The 16,919-nt window shown below is 52.3% G+C and overlaps 3 protein-coding genes across 4 annotated transcripts; 1 reads left to right on the top strand and 2 right to left on the bottom strand.

Moving 5' to 3' along the window:
* The first annotated feature begins 1,960 nt into the window (after positions 1 to 1,960).
* Positions 1,961 to 4,033, top strand: GADD45GIP1 (GADD45G interacting protein 1). Its single transcript, XM_061190351.1, has 2 exons — positions 1,961 to 2,332; positions 3,669 to 4,033. The coding sequence occupies exons 1-2, from the start codon at positions 1,983 to 1,985 to the stop codon at positions 3,985 to 3,987; spliced, it is 669 nt and encodes a 222-aa protein (XP_061046334.1). The 5' UTR covers positions 1,961 to 1,982; the 3' UTR covers positions 3,988 to 4,033.
* A 515-nt stretch (positions 4,034 to 4,548) lies between these two features.
* On the bottom strand, positions 4,549 to 10,395 carry RAD23A (RAD23 homolog A, nucleotide excision repair protein). 2 transcript variants are annotated; one of them, XM_061190349.1, is made up of 9 exons: positions 10,150 to 10,395; positions 8,657 to 8,818; positions 8,307 to 8,488; positions 8,112 to 8,167; positions 7,851 to 7,978; positions 7,508 to 7,586; positions 7,253 to 7,386; positions 5,404 to 5,568; positions 4,549 to 5,321 (listed from the first exon to the last, which is right to left on the bottom strand). In XM_061190349.1, the coding sequence occupies exons 1-9, from the start codon at positions 10,219 to 10,221 to the stop codon at positions 5,208 to 5,210; spliced, it is 1,092 nt and encodes a 363-aa protein (XP_061046332.1). In that variant the 5' UTR covers positions 10,222 to 10,395; the 3' UTR covers positions 4,549 to 5,207. The 2 variants fall into 2 exon arrangements, with proteins under 2 accessions (XP_061046332.1, XP_061046333.1); XM_061190350.1 differs by having other exon boundaries at positions 7,253 to 7,383; positions 10,150 to 10,393.
* A 1,656-nt stretch (positions 10,396 to 12,051) lies between these two features.
* On the bottom strand, positions 12,052 to 15,975 carry CALR (calreticulin). Its single transcript, XM_061190348.1, has 9 exons — positions 15,790 to 15,975; positions 15,322 to 15,423; positions 14,934 to 15,137; positions 14,391 to 14,485; positions 14,092 to 14,301; positions 13,896 to 14,009; positions 13,669 to 13,812; positions 12,947 to 13,039; positions 12,052 to 12,861 (listed from the first exon to the last, which is right to left on the bottom strand). The coding sequence occupies exons 1-9, from the start codon at positions 15,878 to 15,880 to the stop codon at positions 12,661 to 12,663; spliced, it is 1,254 nt and encodes a 417-aa protein (XP_061046331.1). The 5' UTR covers positions 15,881 to 15,975; the 3' UTR covers positions 12,052 to 12,660.
* Positions 15,976 to 16,919: the final 944 nt, after the last annotated feature.

Here is a 16,919-nt window from a genome sequence, read left to right as displayed (position 1 = left end):
CAAGAAAGTGTGCAGCCCACACATATACAGTTATATACAACTGAAAGAATAATTATAACTCAGGCATCACTGAAGCCCAGATCAAGAAATAACATTGAATAAAGTCCACTTAGAGAAAAGCAAACAGAATGGGAATGCCCAGCTCAGTGACCTGTTACAAAGCAAACCCCGCCCACCTGCTGCCACGTGACCACCACCCAGCTGCCTCCACAGCCCGGCGTCCCATCCTGACTTCCAGAATGATCACTGCTTGGCTTTTCTTTATCTTTTACCCCTTAAGGTGTGCATCCACAATGACACTAGGATTGTTCAACTTTATAAAAAAAGGACAATTTGTGTAAACTTTCCACAATGAAAAACATTCCTTTATGAAAAGGAATCATTTGGGTCCTGCTTCCTTTGTTGCATAAAATGTCGGTGAGAATCATCCACATTGCTGTGAGCAGCTGTGAATCCTCCTGCATTCCTGTGCAGTATTCTGTTGGCTAAAACATCACAATTTAGGGATCCAGTCTACTGCAGATGGACTCAGGTGTGGATTGTTTCTTGAGACTGATATATATGAGATATATGTTACTGCTATGAACACTCTTGTCCAGGCTTCCTTGCTCACTGAGCAAACTGCATTTTTTTTTTTTTTTTTTTGGCTGCGTAGGGTCTTCGTTGCTGTGAAGACCTAGTTGCGGCGAGCAGGAGCTACTCTTCCTTGCGGTGCGCAGGCTTCTCATTGCGGTGGCTTCTCTTGCTGCAGAGCACAGGCTCTGCACATGCAGGCTTCAGTAGTTGTGGCTCGCGGGCTCTAGAGCGCAGGCTTAGTAGTTGTGGCGCGCAGGCTTAGTTGCTCCGCGGCATGTGGAATCTTACCAGACCAGGGCTCAAACCCGTGTCCCCTGCATTGGCAGGCAGATTCTTAACCACTGAGCCACCAGGGAGGTCCCTTTTTTAACCATTTTTAAGTGTACTGTTCAGTGGCATTAAGCACATTCACAGTGTTGTGAAACCATCATCACCATCCATCTCCAGAACTTTTTCATCATCCCAAACAGAAACTCTATACCTATTAAGCAATAACTCCCATTCCCAATCTCCCTGCCCCTCCCAACCACCATTCTACTTTCTGTCTCTATGAATTCCACTACTCTATGCACCTCATGTAAGTGGAATTATACAATCTATGTCCTTTCCTGACTGCTTTATTTCTCTCAGTATTATGTCTTTCAAAGTTCATCCATGCTGTAGCATAGGTCAGAATTTCCTTCCTTTTCAAGGTGGAAATCCTTTTTTAAAAATAGTATTTAATTTCTACACCACGATCAAACGTTTTAAACGTTTTAAAATATAAAAAAATTAAATTAAAAGGCATAAAGTAACTATTTACAATAGAATTTAAAATAAAATTTCTACATAAATATCTTAAACAATAGCTACATTCAAATTTAAATGTTTTAAACAGAAATGTAAATATTTAAAATAAATGTTAAGTAAAGCTTTAAATAATTATTGAAAATTAAAATTTTAACAAAGATACTAAGATCAAATTAAAAAGCATAAAATAAATAATGTTATGAACAATATTTAAATAAGTGTTTATAAAATTTAAATATTTTGAATAGATTTAAAATATTTAAATTAAAATATAAAGTACTACGTAGATTGAACTTAAAATTGAAATGATATTTGAATGTTTAAATATTTAAATGATTTTAAATGTTAAACATTTAAATTTTAACATAGAAAGTAATCGCTATTTTTAAAATATAAAATTAAATTTTAAATACGACTTTAATAAATTAACTGCTACAATAAAATTTAAAATTACACTTGAAGATGTGTAAAAAAAAATATTACTCCCCTCTTCTCCTCCCTGCCCGGAACAGAGGCGGTAGGGAAGTTACTGGCCTCCTCCGGGGCTTCAGCAAACCTCACGCGCAGGCAGCGCCTTGGCCAGCCCGGCCAGCGCGCGAGGACCCCGTACGGCCAATATGGCTGCGCCCGTAAGGCAGGCGCGCAGCCTGCTCGGGTTGGCGATGACCCTAGGCCCGGGCTCCCGCGGCTACCGAGCGCCCCCGCCCCCGCGCCGCTCAAAGGGGCCCTGGTGGCCCGACCCGGATGACCCACTGACTCCGCCCTGGCAGCTGGGTCCGCGCTACGCAGCTAAGCAGTTCGGGCGGCATGGCGCCGCCTCCGGGGTGGCCGCCGGTTCTCTGTGGCCTTCGCGGAAACAGCTGCACGAGCTGGAGGCCGAGGAGCGCGAATGGTACCCGAGCCTGGCGGCCATGCAGGAGTCGCTGCGGGTGCAGCAGCTGGCCGAGGAGCAGAAGCTACGAGCCAGGTGCGTGCGTGCGGTCGGGCAGGCGCGGGGCTGCGGGCCGTGGGTGAACTGTGTCCCAACAGCAGTACTTAGTCCATCGGGCATTTTATCGCGGGGTTTGCATGGAGTATTTACGTGAATCCTCACCTAGATACAAAACAGACTTCTGAATAACAGTTCATTTAGTCTTTCATCAACAAATCTTTACTGAGCGCCTACTGTGCGCAAGGCCTTGTCCCCCCTGCTGAGGACACAGCAGGAAAGAAAAAGATAATTTCAGGTGGTGACAGAGAGCCATTAGGAAGATAAAATTGGGTGGAGAATGCATGCCTGAGGGGGACTTCGGTTTGGTAGGCCTCAGGCCTCTCTGAGAATTTGACGTTTAAATGTTTAAGCAGAAACCTGAATGATCAGTGGTAGTCAAGGGAAGCGGGAACAGCTGGTGCAAAGGCCCTGAGGTAGGAATGTGCTTTGAGGAACAGCCAGGGCATTAGTGTAGCTGGGGAAGAGTGGGAGGTGATGGGGCATGGAATCAAGGGCAGAGGTCAGACTTGGAGGCAGGTCTGAAGGATTTGGAGTAGAATGGAGGCAAGACCAGGGACATTGATTGTGCCACTTACTGAAGGGAGGGGGCAGCCAAAGGCAGGCAGGTGTGTTCCTGGTGTTTATTGTTCTTGTCCTCACAGCAGCTCTGAGAGGAAGAGGGAACCACCCTTATTTTAGAGGTAGGACACTGAGGCCTAGGAAGGTGAAGTCACTTGTCCAGTCACTTAGGCAGTGAACGGTGGAGTTAGGATGTGAACACCTCTCTGATAACCCCAGTTATCCCAGCTGGCTAACCCTGCCATGGGGCTTTCAGCTTCATGTTTCTAATTCTTAAAATGGGACAGCGACTCACACCTACAAACTCACAGGATTGGAGGGAAAGGTCCAATCCATTTCTTGCCTTCACTTCTGTGCCTCGAAGTAGGCCTGGCATACAGCGGTTGCTCAGTGATGTCTGTAGGATGGAGGAGTGAGCTGTGGGAATAGCTGGCATAACATGCAGCATAACATGCGACATTCAGTAGACAGCTCAGGGAAATGTTGCGTTGACTTGGGGTCTGCTCCTAGGAATTACTGGGGCTTGGTTCTCTCATGCTCAAGGCTACACATGTTGGTTTCTCTCTCCCGCCTCTCTTCACTTGTCAAGAATTTTTTTCACCGTTTTAATGGCCACCATAAGTCTTCCCAGTCTTTCATCTTGAGACGTGGGGGAGTTGGGAGAGGCAGGATGTGGGCAAAGGCTTGGGGGCGGGGTGTGGGTGGATGGGTACTGCTCTGGCTGCCCTCACTGACCACTCTCTTTCCCCTGCAGGGAGCAGCTCATTGAAGAGCGCATGGCCAAGATGCCACAGATGATTGAGACCTGGCAGCGGCAGCAGCAGGAGCGCAGGGAGAAGGAGCGGGCGGACAAGGAGCGGAGGGCTCGGCTGCAGGCTGAGGCCCAGGAGCGCCTGGGATACCACGTGGACCCGAGGAGTGCCCGCTTCCAGGAGCTGCTGCAGGACTTGGAGAAGCAGCATCGCAAGCGCCTCAAAGAGGAGAAACAAAGAAAGAAGAAGGAGGCACGAGCTGCTGCGATGGCCGCTGCTGCAGCCCAGGACCCAGCAGACTCTGCGACACCCAGCTCCTGAGTGGTGTTCTTTCCCAATAAAACCTGCTGACAGCCCCACCCCTGAAGAGCTCTGCATCCTCTCTTATCACACCCCTCCCTGGGCACCCTGGTTCTTTCCCCAGCACCTGGAGCCAGGGAATCCCCACCCTTCCCTGACTCTGCTCACTTAGGGACTCTAGGCCATGCGGACTAACTCTGGGGCTTCAGGGGGAGTGAAAGGGGGATGCAGTGGGGAAATAATGGAGGAGCAGATGGCAGAGGAGAAGAAGGCTTCTGTTTACCAACATTAATCTCCAGTAATTAGCCAATTACCAGGGGGGAAGTGTAGCCAAAACAGACTGTGGTGATGGTGGTGGGGGGCAGGGAGAAGCAGCCCTTCCAAGGCTGAGCCAGGGCTGGGGCCCATTGCCTGGGAGTGAGACAGCTTGGGGGAGGGGGAGTGGAGACACTGGGAGCCACAATCTGCAGAGGCTGACAGATCCCTCTGCCCCTCCACGGCATTCCCGCATCTCCTGTGCCCAACTAGCCCCAGACCCATAAAGCTGGAGTGGGAAGCCCCAGCAGGCACAAACCACAGGACTGGCTTTTAAAACTTTATTCACTTCAAAACCTTTATCAGAGACACGGTTCTGTTCTGCGGTGGGGGGTGGCCTTGACCTCCAGAATGACTCTGATGTTTCCCCTTCCCCAGGCAAAACAAACCAGACCTCCTCCCCCCCAGCAAAAGGATGCAGGATGGAGGCCAAGGCCAGACCATGGAGGGGTCTTGGGCCTCTGAGTGCTCACCCCAGATGGAAAGATTTGGGCCACTCCAATGGAGGATCAAAGTTTGGAGCTCCAGCTTCCCCTCACCCTGCAAGAGGGCGGGGGAGCTCTCAGGGGCTCTTTGGGGGATGGGGAAGCAGCCGCCTCTCCATCTGGCTGCAGGGAGCTGGGACAGAGGCCAAGAGGGGCCCATCTGTCACCTCCAGTCCTGCCAGCTCCTTGGAGCAGGCTGGGCTCGGGTGGGGGATGGGAGGACAGCTGTCTGGCCCAGGTCTTCTCAGGCCAAGATGGGAATGCGGGGCCACTTCAGGAGAGTGGGAAGTTGGGGTGGAGTGTTTTGGTTTTTATTAGTTTTTGATTTTTTTTTCCACTTCTTAAATAAACATGAATATATATATATTTTTTTCTTTTATAAAACTTTTGTGGAGTTGGGGGTGGGGAGGAGGGAGCGGTGGGCGGCCTGGCCTCCCGGCATCACTCGTCATCAAAGTTCTGACTCAGGAGGAAGTTGGCAGCCAAGTTCTCGTTTTTTTCACAAGCGAAGTAGGCCTGGATCACCAGGCTCTCTGGGAAGCCCAGGGCCTTCAACTGCGGGAAGACGGGCAGGTATGAGCAAGAGGTAGGGGCCCTGCCCACCCATGAGGTCATCTTTCTCAGCCAGATCTCTTACCCTCTCTATAGCCTCTTTTTCCTGCGGTGTCACCTGGATGTAGTTCATCTGTGGGGCCTCCTCGCCTATTGCGCCCACCTCACCCTCCACGTCCGAGATGTCTGCCAGCTCCCCAGGGGGCTCGTTCAACATCTGGATGAACTGCTCCTGGTGCCGGCTGATTTGCTGTGGGAGACAGAGGAAGTGATGGTGACCCACAGCCCTTGTCCCCCCCCCCTTCCCCAGGTCCCTGTCACAGTCCTTGCTTTTTCTTTCATTCACTCAGCAAATATTTAGAGGGTGTCTATTCTGGCCAAACAGCCACGGTGGACATGGGCCCTGTCCTAGAGGAGCTGATGTTCCAGGATGGAGAGACAGGCCGTAAACAAGCAAGCAAGTTGACAGTTACTTACAATGTAAATACTGGGCGTGACATACATTAGCGTAGATCTTGGGCTGGGAAAGACACTTTAGGCCAGGAGGGAGGGCCCTGTGAACTACGGAATGGGGAAGGAAGTTTCCCTCCACGTAGAGCAAACATCAAGTGCAAAGGCCCAGGGATGGGGTTCATTTGGAAAATTCCAAAAGCAAAAGATCCATGTGGCAAAACAGTAAACAAGGAAGGGAAGGAGGAAGCAGAAGATCAGATCAGAGAGGCAGGGACCAGATATGCTTTCTTCTAGTGCCTTCTAGTGCAATGGGACACCACGGTGGTGAGGATTAAATAGGGAAAGACATCTGTGTACCTTTTAAAAAGATTACTCATCTGGGTGTTGCGTATCTGGGGGTTCTAATATGCCTCTATATTTTTATGTACATCTGAAAATTTACACATCAAAGGAAAAAGTGCTTTTTCAGGAATCTGGCTCCTAGTGGAGAATGGATCGTGGGGGCTGTGCAGATGCAGAGAACTGGGTGGTGGCTGCCAGGGGACCTGGGAGAAGATGAGGTGGCAGCCACAGAGGTGGAGTGCAGGGCTGGGCTGAGTGAGATGTTCTGGAAGTAGAGCAAAGAGGACAGGTGAGGGACAACCCCAGCAGGCCCCCAGTGCCTGGGGCTCAAGCAACCCCAGGTTGGTCCTTGCAGGGTTAGGGAGGGCTGGGAGGATCTGTTCTGGTCTTGGATATCTAGAAAGCATTTTCATGGAGGTATCAAGTCAGTCACGGGAGAGCATGGCATCCAGAGGGTCCAGACTGGTCATATGGATTTAAGGGTCACCACAGACTGAAAGCCCCAGGATTGACTGCAGATAAATGGAGATGCGCAGCCCTGGCCCTCCAACATCTGGAAGTGAGCAGGAGTCAGCATAGGAGACTGAAAAGTCGGGGGTAGAAGCAGCAGAGGCCTGAAGCAGGAGAGGCAGGCTTTCACAGAGGACCCAGAAGACCCTGTCACGCTCAGGGGCCACTGCCCCTCTGCCTAGGAACCTTCAAGGACAGGACGGAGCCTTGCTGAGCACGGTGGTCCCAAAACCAACTAGGGCACAGCAGTCCTGGGTGCTGCCATACAACCCTACGAACATTCAGGAAGCAACAGCTAAACGCGGAGTGGAGCCAGAGCACAGGATCCAGAGACTGGAGGCAGACACGCACTCCACCAGTTGCCAGGCTGCTCCAAGCCTCTGGCATCTTCCTCCATGGAGTGGAGATGACAGTAGCGCCCACATCTTATAGAGTGGTTGAGAGCATTACATGAAACCACGTAGCTCATTAGGTCGCACGGGACAGCAGAAGGCTGTGGTTAGTCCTGCTTTCCAAGCATAGAGATGCCTACATACCACGCTGGGCCAGGCCCACTCTCTGGGGCTGTGGTACCCCCAGGAGAAGGGAGATGGTACCTGCACTGACCCCCTCTGCCCCCAGGCCTGTACCTGTAAGAGCTGGGGGTTCTCCTGGCCCAGCTGCTGGAGCAGGGCTGGCAGCAGCGCCGGGTTCTGCTGAATCACCTGCCGCATGTTCTGGAACTGGGGCTGATCCCGCAGGAATTCCAAGGGGTTCTCTCCTGCTGGCAGGAGGAAAGGGTGTGGTCAGACACCACCCTGGCCTCCCTGAAGTATGGGGGGGGTGGGATGAGTCAGGTGCCTTGACAGCAGACACCCCACATGCACACCTCCCAATCCACTCACCTGCTTCTGTGGCCGGCTGCTCGGGTACTTGGCTCTCCTGGACAGAACCGTGTTCCGGCTCGGGGCTCCCAGGAATTCCCTGTCAGGGGTCCTATTTAGTTCAAAGCACAGACTGCCCACTGCCTCCTTCCTGCATACTCAGCCCTGGCGGGAGACACGTGAAGCCTCTGCTCTGCCCTCCACAGGTCCACCCCATCGCTCATGTCCAGGTTCCTGCAGGAGGTCTTTCCTGGCTAGAACCATAACCCAAAGGCTTTTGGGGGCAGATTTTGACCAGCCATCAGGGCACCGAAGCCTGCATGCTCCCTTGAGGACTCCCCAGGCGGCAGCAGCCGCACCTCACCGTGAGTAGATACTCTACGGCCCGGTGGGGATTGTTGTAGCTGGCCCTCAGGGCAGCCACGACCCGCTCCCGCTCGTAGCCCATGGACATGATCTCCGTCAGCATCGTCTCGTACTCAGAGCCAGTCACTGTGGAGGGAGCGGCAAAAGGCGGGTCACCAAGGAGAGGGAAGGACAGCTCCCAGACCCTCCCACACCCACACAAGGCCCAGCTGATGGCTGGGGCACCCAGTCATTTTCGCTCTGGGGACCACCCACCCACCTAGCGTGGAGGCCGCGTCTTCCTCTCGCCCGCTGCTACCTGAAGAGGGAACAGAGCTGCAAATTCAAGAGAGAGAAATCGGACCCTGGCTTCTGGTGGCTTGCCCTCCCCCAAGGTGTGTGGAACCACGAATGTGGGCGCTGAAATGTGCCGGAAAGACAGGGCCCAATCTGGGGCTGCTGCTCCCTGCCTTACCCGGACACAGACTCCGGGGACGTCGTGGGGGCTGATTCCTCCGATGGGCTCTTGTCCTCTTTGGCGGTAGGTGGGGGATTGGACATGCCTGAGGCAGGGGCCGATGGGAAGGATGTGGAAGACTCCGGGGCAGCAGTGGGTGAAGCCTCTGGGGGTACTGAGGTGCCTGGGCTAGTTTTGGCCTGTGACACCCAGAAAAAGGGAGCAGGCATCAGTAACTCTATCTAGCCCCAACATCCTTCCACATCTCAGCCCCACCCTGTTCATGGCTAATCTCTCTTGGGCACACATGCTCTTTGCCAGCTCCCCAGCTAATCCACCCACCCTCCCAACCAGCATACATCACCCACCTTGGTCACCATGACAACCACAAAGTTCTTCTCATCGATGTGATAGTCCTTGATGGGGACATCATCACTCAGGATCTTGCCAGCATAGATGAGTTTCTGTCCAGCCACGGGGAAAGCATCACGACCCTTCTCAGCTTCTATCTTCTCCTTCAGCACCTTCACCTGGAGGAAGGGGTAGACAGTCACTGCAAACCCCGAGATTCTCTTCCCTTCTAGTTTGGGGGCAGGGGGGAGGCTGCAAGCCCTGATGGCTGAGAAGCTAAGCTTCATAATCAAGGATACTAGACCATTCCACCATTCAACAAAATATTTGCTGAACACTTGATATGTGCCAGGTGCAGTTTTAGACACTGATACAGCAGAGAACAAAACTCAACACAAGTCCCTGTTCTCATAGAGATGACATTTATTTGGGAGAAGAAAAAACACATATTTCAGATGATGTAAACATGATGAAACGCAAATCAAAATAAACGGGAGATAGGACCATTCCTCACTCCATGCTGCTGAGAGTGATCTTTACTAAGAGAATCCTAAGTTGACACTGCTATTGTAAACGTACACGGGTCACAAGTTTAAAGCCTCATAATAACTGAGTGAAACAGTTACCATTGGCCTCACTTTATATTTGAGAAAAACAGAACTACAGAGAGATTAACCAACTTGCCCCAAATCAAAAAGTTAGGCTGGTCAAAAAATCTGAGTCTGTTTCCTTTTCTACAAAAAGTGAACTTCAATGTCTCCCTCGTGGGGGAAATTGTGCAAAAAGTGCCAAGTACATATGTTTGTTAGGTCCTAAGTCTCTTTTCAGCTAAAAGGACAGCATCATGTTTAGACCGTGGGCTCTCACTTTAGGCAATTCCGAATTGAAACCGCTCTGCCATGACTTGCTTTGTGCATATGCAACTATACAAAAGTTCTTTAATTCAAGTTTCCGCATCTGTAAAGTGGGGAGACTCAGAGTCCCCAAATGACAAACCTACTTCGCAGATTTAGTAAGATAACACAAAAACGCTCAGCGACTGGTGAAGAACAAACACGGACCACTGAAAGTCAAGACCGTTTATTATTATCGTCGTTGCTGTCATCACCCGGCATCTCCTGGTCACTACTCCCAGATTCGGCCACCAACGTCCCGAGGAGAAGTCTACAAAGCTGGTAACTCGGAGGACCCATCCCAGAGCAGGCCGGCCGGTAATCCGAGCCCGCGGCTCCCGCGCCCCGCGAAGACACTGGCATTGGACCCGGGGCCTGGCGGGCGCCCCGGGGGTGGAGCCTCGCCTGGAGAGAGATCCAAGAGCTCCGCCCGAGCCACCAGGGGCTGAGCCGGGGACCATCAGGGTACCTGGGAAAGTCAGGCCCGTTGGGAGAATGGGCACGGCCCGGCTCCGCGCCGTCTTCCCCGCCTCTCTTGTCAGGTTCCCGGCCTCCCCGCCCCCACCCCATCCCCGGCACCCGTCACTCCCGCTCCCGGGCTCCGGCCTGGCTCGCACCGTCTCATCAGGTTCCATGCGGATCTTGAAGGTCTGCTGCTGCAGCGTTTTGAGCGTGATCGTGACGGCCATGGTGGGGCCCGAGAGACGCGGCGGCCCCGGGATCCTCACACGACATGCAACTCACGCCGCCGCCATCTTAGCGCCCAGCCGCGCCGTAAGCCGACCGCTTCCGGGGCAGGCGGTGCGCGCGCCGACCACCGTAGCACGTGTCCTGAGCGCGCCCCCTTTGCCTTCATGAGCATGCACACGAGAGCGGCCTCGAGCCAGGCATGCGCAGACTAAACTCTGCTCCGGGGGTGGGGGGCTTCTCGCTCAACCGTCACGTGGCTTCCTGCGAGTGACGCCATGCCCGTTAGCGGTGACGTCATGCGGCCACAAAATGGCTCCGACGTCCCCAGTTTCAAGCCCACGAGTTTCATTTATTTGTTAACGTTGAACAAACTCTTCATGTACTTGTTATACTTTTATTTCTTCCATAAAATGTTCGTGTTTTTTTGGTCGTTCCAAATGAGTTTTATTCTGGTCTGGCTACCCTGACAGGAAGCCTGTCAAGCCCTGAAAGAACTACAAAGGATACTTGAAAGGTCATCAACAATTAAACAAAAACTCTGTAAACGCGTTTGGCCAAGGAACTGGGGACACGAGGCCATTTTGTGGCCCCATCCATTCCTGAGGGAAGAGCTGGATTTTTGGAATGAATCTAACAGTTCTAGCTCCTGGGTCTCCCCACCTCTCTGCTGGCTCCTTCCCTGATCACTTTGTTCACCCAGCTACCCCCAGTCTGACCCCCAAAGTTTTTAAGGAAGATGTAACTTTCAAGGCTTCCCTACACTGAATACAAAATTATCTCCTTAAACTTTCCCTGGATATGCCAATCCTGGAGGCTTCCCAGAAGGGTGGCGCTAGGACACAGGACACAGGAAGCTCAAAGGAGGCCTATCCAAGGAACAAGGAATCGAAGAGTTGGTTGGCCAAAGCTGAAGAGGGTGCTTTGGCAGACAGGATGGAGGTGATGGTCTTATCTTCCAGTTAGTGGGTGGACTCTCTCCCCCAATCCTGAACTGACCATTACCTGCCTCCTAACCTGCTCTTCTCAACATTCCCATCCAAGTAGGACACCAGGCAGTCGCCTGCCACACCTCACTCATTACCCAACTGTTACCAGGTCCTGCTGCTTCTCACTTCACTGCATGCCCTGAGCTAAGAAGCTTCCACAATAGGCCAGACTTGGCTGAGGGATTCTTACCTCTGGCAACAAGGTACATCAGTTCCCAACCACCCACTGGACATAAGTGGCAGCCTTGAGGACCCCAACAGAGGTGGGCCTAGGCCAATCCTAGGGGTCCACACTCTCCTCTGCCACTTTTGCACCATCCCTTGGTGCCCCCTCTTTCCCTTCAAGAGGTTCAAATCCTGACTTGGCCACTGAAGACCACTGGACAAGCTAGATACCATTTCTGAACCTACTTCCTTGACTATAAAGAGAATTAATAGCTTTTGACACTGGCTAATATTAAGAAAATGTGTTTAAAACTGTCCAATAGCTCTGCGTAGTCTTGCTCCTTAACAGGTAAGACGTACATATGCGGTGCAGTGTAAAACGGTTGGTACAAGTTGGTGGCTAAGGCGTGGGTTCAAACCCCACCTCTTACTAAATCTCAGTCTCTTCATCAAACACAACTGGTACTAGAACCTAAACTCACCAGTTTGATGCAACGACTCAATGAGTTAATAAGTGGAGTATTTGTAATGGCACTTAGAATACTCTTTCCCACCTGTGTGGGGTTCTGGGGATAAACAAGGGCCCCTGTAACCTTACGGGACATTCAACCAACACTTGTAGTGGCTGCAAAATGAGCCTCACTTAAGAGTCACCTACCCCAAAAGGAAACACAGGAGGAAGACACAAAACTTAATTTAATAGAAATTGCATTTGTAGTTCTTACATTCTCAGTATGAGCCGAGCTAGAACCCGCTGCCCCACTCGGAACTGGCCCAGTCCTGGGCAGGGGAGAAAGGAGAGAGGGAGGTCAGAGCTCAGGCCTTAGGAGCCCCATTCTTTCTCAGTGTTGGAAGGCTGGTGATGCCACCCTCTTCTCCTACCCCCCTGTGGGATCCAGGAAGGAGAGCACATGGAATCTTGGGCCTGGGGCTTCTCCTCCACGCCACACCCCACCCCGAGTCCCCAAGTTGGAGGGGAACTAAGGGATCTGGGGAGATAAGGGGACAGCAGAAAGCAAAGATGTCAAATCAAGAAAGATGGAAGGCCAGGGGTAAGGGCTGAAAGAGAATCAGAGGCAAAACACCAGTTAAAAAAAAAAAAAAAAAAAAACTTAAAAAAAAAAAAAAAAGGGAGGGGGAGAACAAAAACAAAATCCACCCCAAATTGGAACCCGCCTGGAAAAAAATGAAAGTTCTCCAGTCTCATAGAGACATTATTTGGCGCGGCCGGCTCTGCGGCAGGAGCACTCAGGCCTCAGTCCAGCCCTGGAGGCGGCGGCGTGGCCCCTACAGCTCATCCTTGGCCTGGCCGGCGGCAGCGTCTTCCTCCTCCTCTTCCTCTTTCTCATCCTCATCCTCCTCATCCTCCTCCTTGTCCTCCTCATCTTCCTTGTCTGCCTCCTCCTCTTCCTTGCGCTTCTTCTCCTCCTCCTCCTCCTTTAGCCTCTGCTCTTCGTCTTGCTTGTCCTTCATTTGTTTTTCTGCTGCCTGTGTGCAAACCACACACCTCAGGGCCTGGACTCCCTTGACAGCCCTGCCCACCCCCAAGCCCAAGACTGGACCCTGGTCCCACCTTCGTAACACCCCACGTCTCGTTGCCAAACTCCTCAGCATATGCTTCGTCGTTGGTGATGAGGAAGTTGTCAAAGATGGTGCCAGACTTGACCTGTATGGGGCCGGGGAGTAGAGGGGTGGTCGGAAGGGTGGTCAGAGGGGATATAACCTGTTGGCCTTGGCCTCGAAAAGGTCTCCTGCCCATATTCCCATAACCACTACACAATGGTACAGTTTAATGTTGCAGTTAAAAAACAGGCTGCCTGGGTTCAAACCCCAGCTCTGCCATTTCCAGCCTACATGACCTCGGGCTGGTGACTTCACCTCTCTGCACCTCAGTTTCTTCATCTGTAAAAAGGGGTCTCACTCCCTTCTTTAAATATTTCTCTAGTACCTACGACGTGCCAGGCACCATTCTAGGTGCAGAAGGTACATCAGTGAACAAAACAGACAAATATTCAGGCCCTGTGAACCTAATTTTCTAATGGGATTATCTAACCATCTTCTAGGTTGTTGGGGGCAATTAAATGAGTTGGTTCCCATAGGTACTTGAAAAAGTACCAAGAAGTTAGTAAGTACAACTTCAAAGTGGGTGCTGTAAGAACGCCATAAAGACAAACCAGGAATTTCTTTAACAAAAAAAAGCACCATTTTGGAGTCAGACCTCCTTTGTCCCTTTCCTCCTGGGTTGACCCTGAGCACCTGAGGTCCTGGGATCCTTCTCTTCCCTCCGTGTCTCACCTGCCATAGATCCAAGCCCAGTACAGCAAAGTTTTCATAGGCGTAGATGTTGCTATCAGGGGAATACTCAGGGTTGTCGATCTCTGGGTGGATCCAAATGCCCTTGTAATCTGGGTTGTCAATCTGCCGGGGCTTCCACTCACCCTGCAGAAGAAGTGAACTGGTGGGTGAGTGGAGATCAGTGCATTCCCCACTGTGCACCGCGCTGCTCAGAGCCCCAGGCTCACCTTGTACTCTGGGTTCTGAATCACTGGTGGTTCCCACTCTCCGTCCATCTCTTCATCCCAGTCCTCGGGCTTCTTAGCATCGGGGTCAGGAATGTGCTCAGGCTTGTCCCAGTCCTGAAGGTACATTAGGAGGTCAGAGTTGGCCCAGCTGTCCTCCACACCCTCCATGGTGGGGAGCCCCTGCCCAAGAACCAACCTCAGGCTTGGAGTCTGTAGGGTCATCAACCTTGGCTCGCTCGTCCCAGTCTTCAGGCTTTACAGCATCAGGATCCTTTATCTTCTTGGGAGGCAAGAAATCCCAATCGTCCTCCAAGGAGCCTGACTCCACCTGGCTGTTGTCAATCTTTACCTCATAGGTATTATCAGGCCGCACAATCAGCGTGTACAGGTGTGTGAATTCATCGTCCTGAAGAGAGTGGGAGATCAGTGCCCCGCCCACCAGGCTGGCCTCTGAGCCTTCCCTGACAGCCATTTGTCACCACCCCCAGAGCACACCTTGCAACGGATATCCTTGTTGATCAGCACGTTCTTGCCCTTGTAGTTAAAGATGACATGAACCTTCTTGGTGCCAGGGCCACAGATGTCCGGGCCTTGATGAGAAGCAGATCCGGTCAGAGCTAGAGATTGTCCACCATTATGAACCCCTCCCCACCCATTTACAAAAAGAAAACTTGGTTCTTAAACTCAGGTCTGTCAAAGTGAAAAGACAAAATTCAGATATCTCTAAGGGACCGTGGTTGGGGATTTAAAAAAAAAAAAAAAAAATCAGTGCTCTAGAACTCAGTATCTTTACTTGCAGAATTAGGAAATGCCTACCTTATAAAAGAGCGCAAATTAGCAGTCTTAAATCAACGATAACAATGCAGAAAGTTGCTACTAACTGTAACTATTCTCTCAACTTCCCCTCCAAAGAAATGTCTAAACATTTAAGTGTTTTCTATGATCTTAAGACCACTTTTCATGGGTTATAAAGAACTCATGGAGTTTCAAACTCTCTCTAACTAATCAGAGGTCAGCATCAGGGTGGGGCCCCCTCACCAAACATGATGTTGTATTCAGAGTCTCCATGCATGTCTGTCTGGTCCAGACCATCTGGAAATAGCTTCACGTAGCCGCCCCCACAGTCGATGTTCTGTTCGTGTTTCACGGTGAACTGCACCACCAGTGTATGACCCTTATTGCTGAAGGGCTCGAATCTGGCCGACAGAGCGTAAAACCGGGCATCCTGGCTTGTCTGCAGCCCTAGCAAGGAACGGTAGTCAGATCACGGCTCAGCAAAAACCCCGGGAGACCCTTAGGATGGGAAATACAGACGACTCTCCCTTCCTCCACCTGTTCTACTTCTAGGGATACCCAAACTGTGTGGTAACTAGGGCTTCCTCCAGGAAGTCCTCCTAGATCTGAGCACCCACCCCTAGGCTCTTACCTTTATCCTTCTCCTGGTCACCGTAGAACTTGCCGGAACTGAGAACGAATTTACCAAAATCCGGTTTGTGTTTGGATTCGATCCAGCGCTCAGTCCACCCGTCTAGGGGACCAAAGGGGCAGGTCAGCGTAGCGGTGCTGATCACCCCCCACCAAACATCTACCAGGAGCTACAAACTGCTGGGGGCAAGGAAGGAGATTCCCCCTCCCCCCGACTGTCCCCACCCCAACCTCTAGTTTGACATCTCTGGTGGCTTAAAAGATCCTCGGGCGAACCCTAAGTCCCGCCGCGGAAGGCCGCCGCGCCCTCCCCGCTCCCCAGGGACGCAGAAGGAAAGATCGCCTGCGGCTCTCGTCCCTGAAGGCCACTATGTTGGTCCTCTGAGCAGTAATTACAGGCGACACGCAGATATGGGGTGGGGGGCCAGCCGCGTCGTTAGGACGGCCTCGAAGCGGGACTAGCCGTTACCTCCGTCCAGAAACTGCTCCTTGAAGTAAATGACGGGTTCAGCGGCGGCCAGGCCAAGAAGGCCGAGCAGCACCAGCTCGGGTAGCAGCATGGCGGGCCGAGGGGGCGGCGGCGCGCGGGCCCTTTAAGTCGCTCTTCCAGCAGTAGCTCTGCAGTGGGGACGGACGGTGCCTCCAGCCGTGCGATTTTATATCCGGCCGCCTCTCAAACCAACCTGGTCCGGTCTCTTGGCCCTCCTCCCCCACCTTATCATTGGTCTGTGGCCACAGCTCTGCCTTTCCATTGGACCCTTATGGGCTAAGCAAGTTAGGCTGTGCCTCGGAACGCTGGGTTCCCAGATGGCCGATTTCTATTGGCTGCACCACTGGCCAATGAAGGTCGACCACGCGTTGTGTGGGACGCCCACCGGTGGAGTGGGGGCCTCGAGCACCTCAGGCCAGGTCATGTGACCAGACCTCGGCCCAACCCCGCCCTCGCCCGCTAGCAGCGCTAGAGAACTAGGCGTTTAAAGAATCCGCGCGAGCGCGGGTGCCGCCGCTTAGAGCTAGGGCCCTGCTCCAGCATCGACTCCGCTTATCCCCTCTACAGGGATGGGTAGGCAAGGTTTTCCTAGCCTTTTCTACCCTGAATTTGGGGAACCCCACCACTCCGAACTTCTCTCTCTCCATCTCTTTCTCTCTCTCTCTCTCTTAACCCCCGCCCCGCCAGGATGGGGCAGAGGGCATCGAGCCCTGGGGCTTCGCTTCACCCCAGCGCCAGAGCCGTGCAGGCCTGCGGGGGGAGTGCCGGCTCTCTCCTCCGTACGGCCCCTAGTTCCCTGGCAGCCTGTCAGACTGCTGCTGTGTGAGCTGGGGCAAGGCATTTAGCCTCTTTGAAGGCACAGAAGCTCCTGAAAGGCCAAGAGGAGCGACCCCGGCCAGCTGCTGGCCGGCAGAAATGCTTTCAAAGCTTTTAGGAATGTCTGGGACAGAGGGAAGGAAGCCCTGAACGGCTCGAAGTTGTGACTATAGGCTGGGTCTCCTACGGTTGTTCGCCTTATTGCAGCCTGTCCTTTACCCCCCATCCCCTCCTCAGCCGGTAAATGAAAGGGGTCACTGCCTTGTGGTCTCCCACAAACGGCCTGCTTTTGC

This window comes from Eubalaena glacialis, chromosome 4, assembly GCF_028564815.1.
Source record: "Eubalaena glacialis isolate mEubGla1 chromosome 4, mEubGla1.1.hap2.+ XY, whole genome shotgun sequence".
NCBI lineage: Eukaryota > Metazoa > Chordata > Mammalia > Artiodactyla > Balaenidae > Eubalaena > Eubalaena glacialis.
Note: the sequence above shows the minus strand (reverse complement) of the source record. Positions and strands in the feature narration are given on the sequence as shown.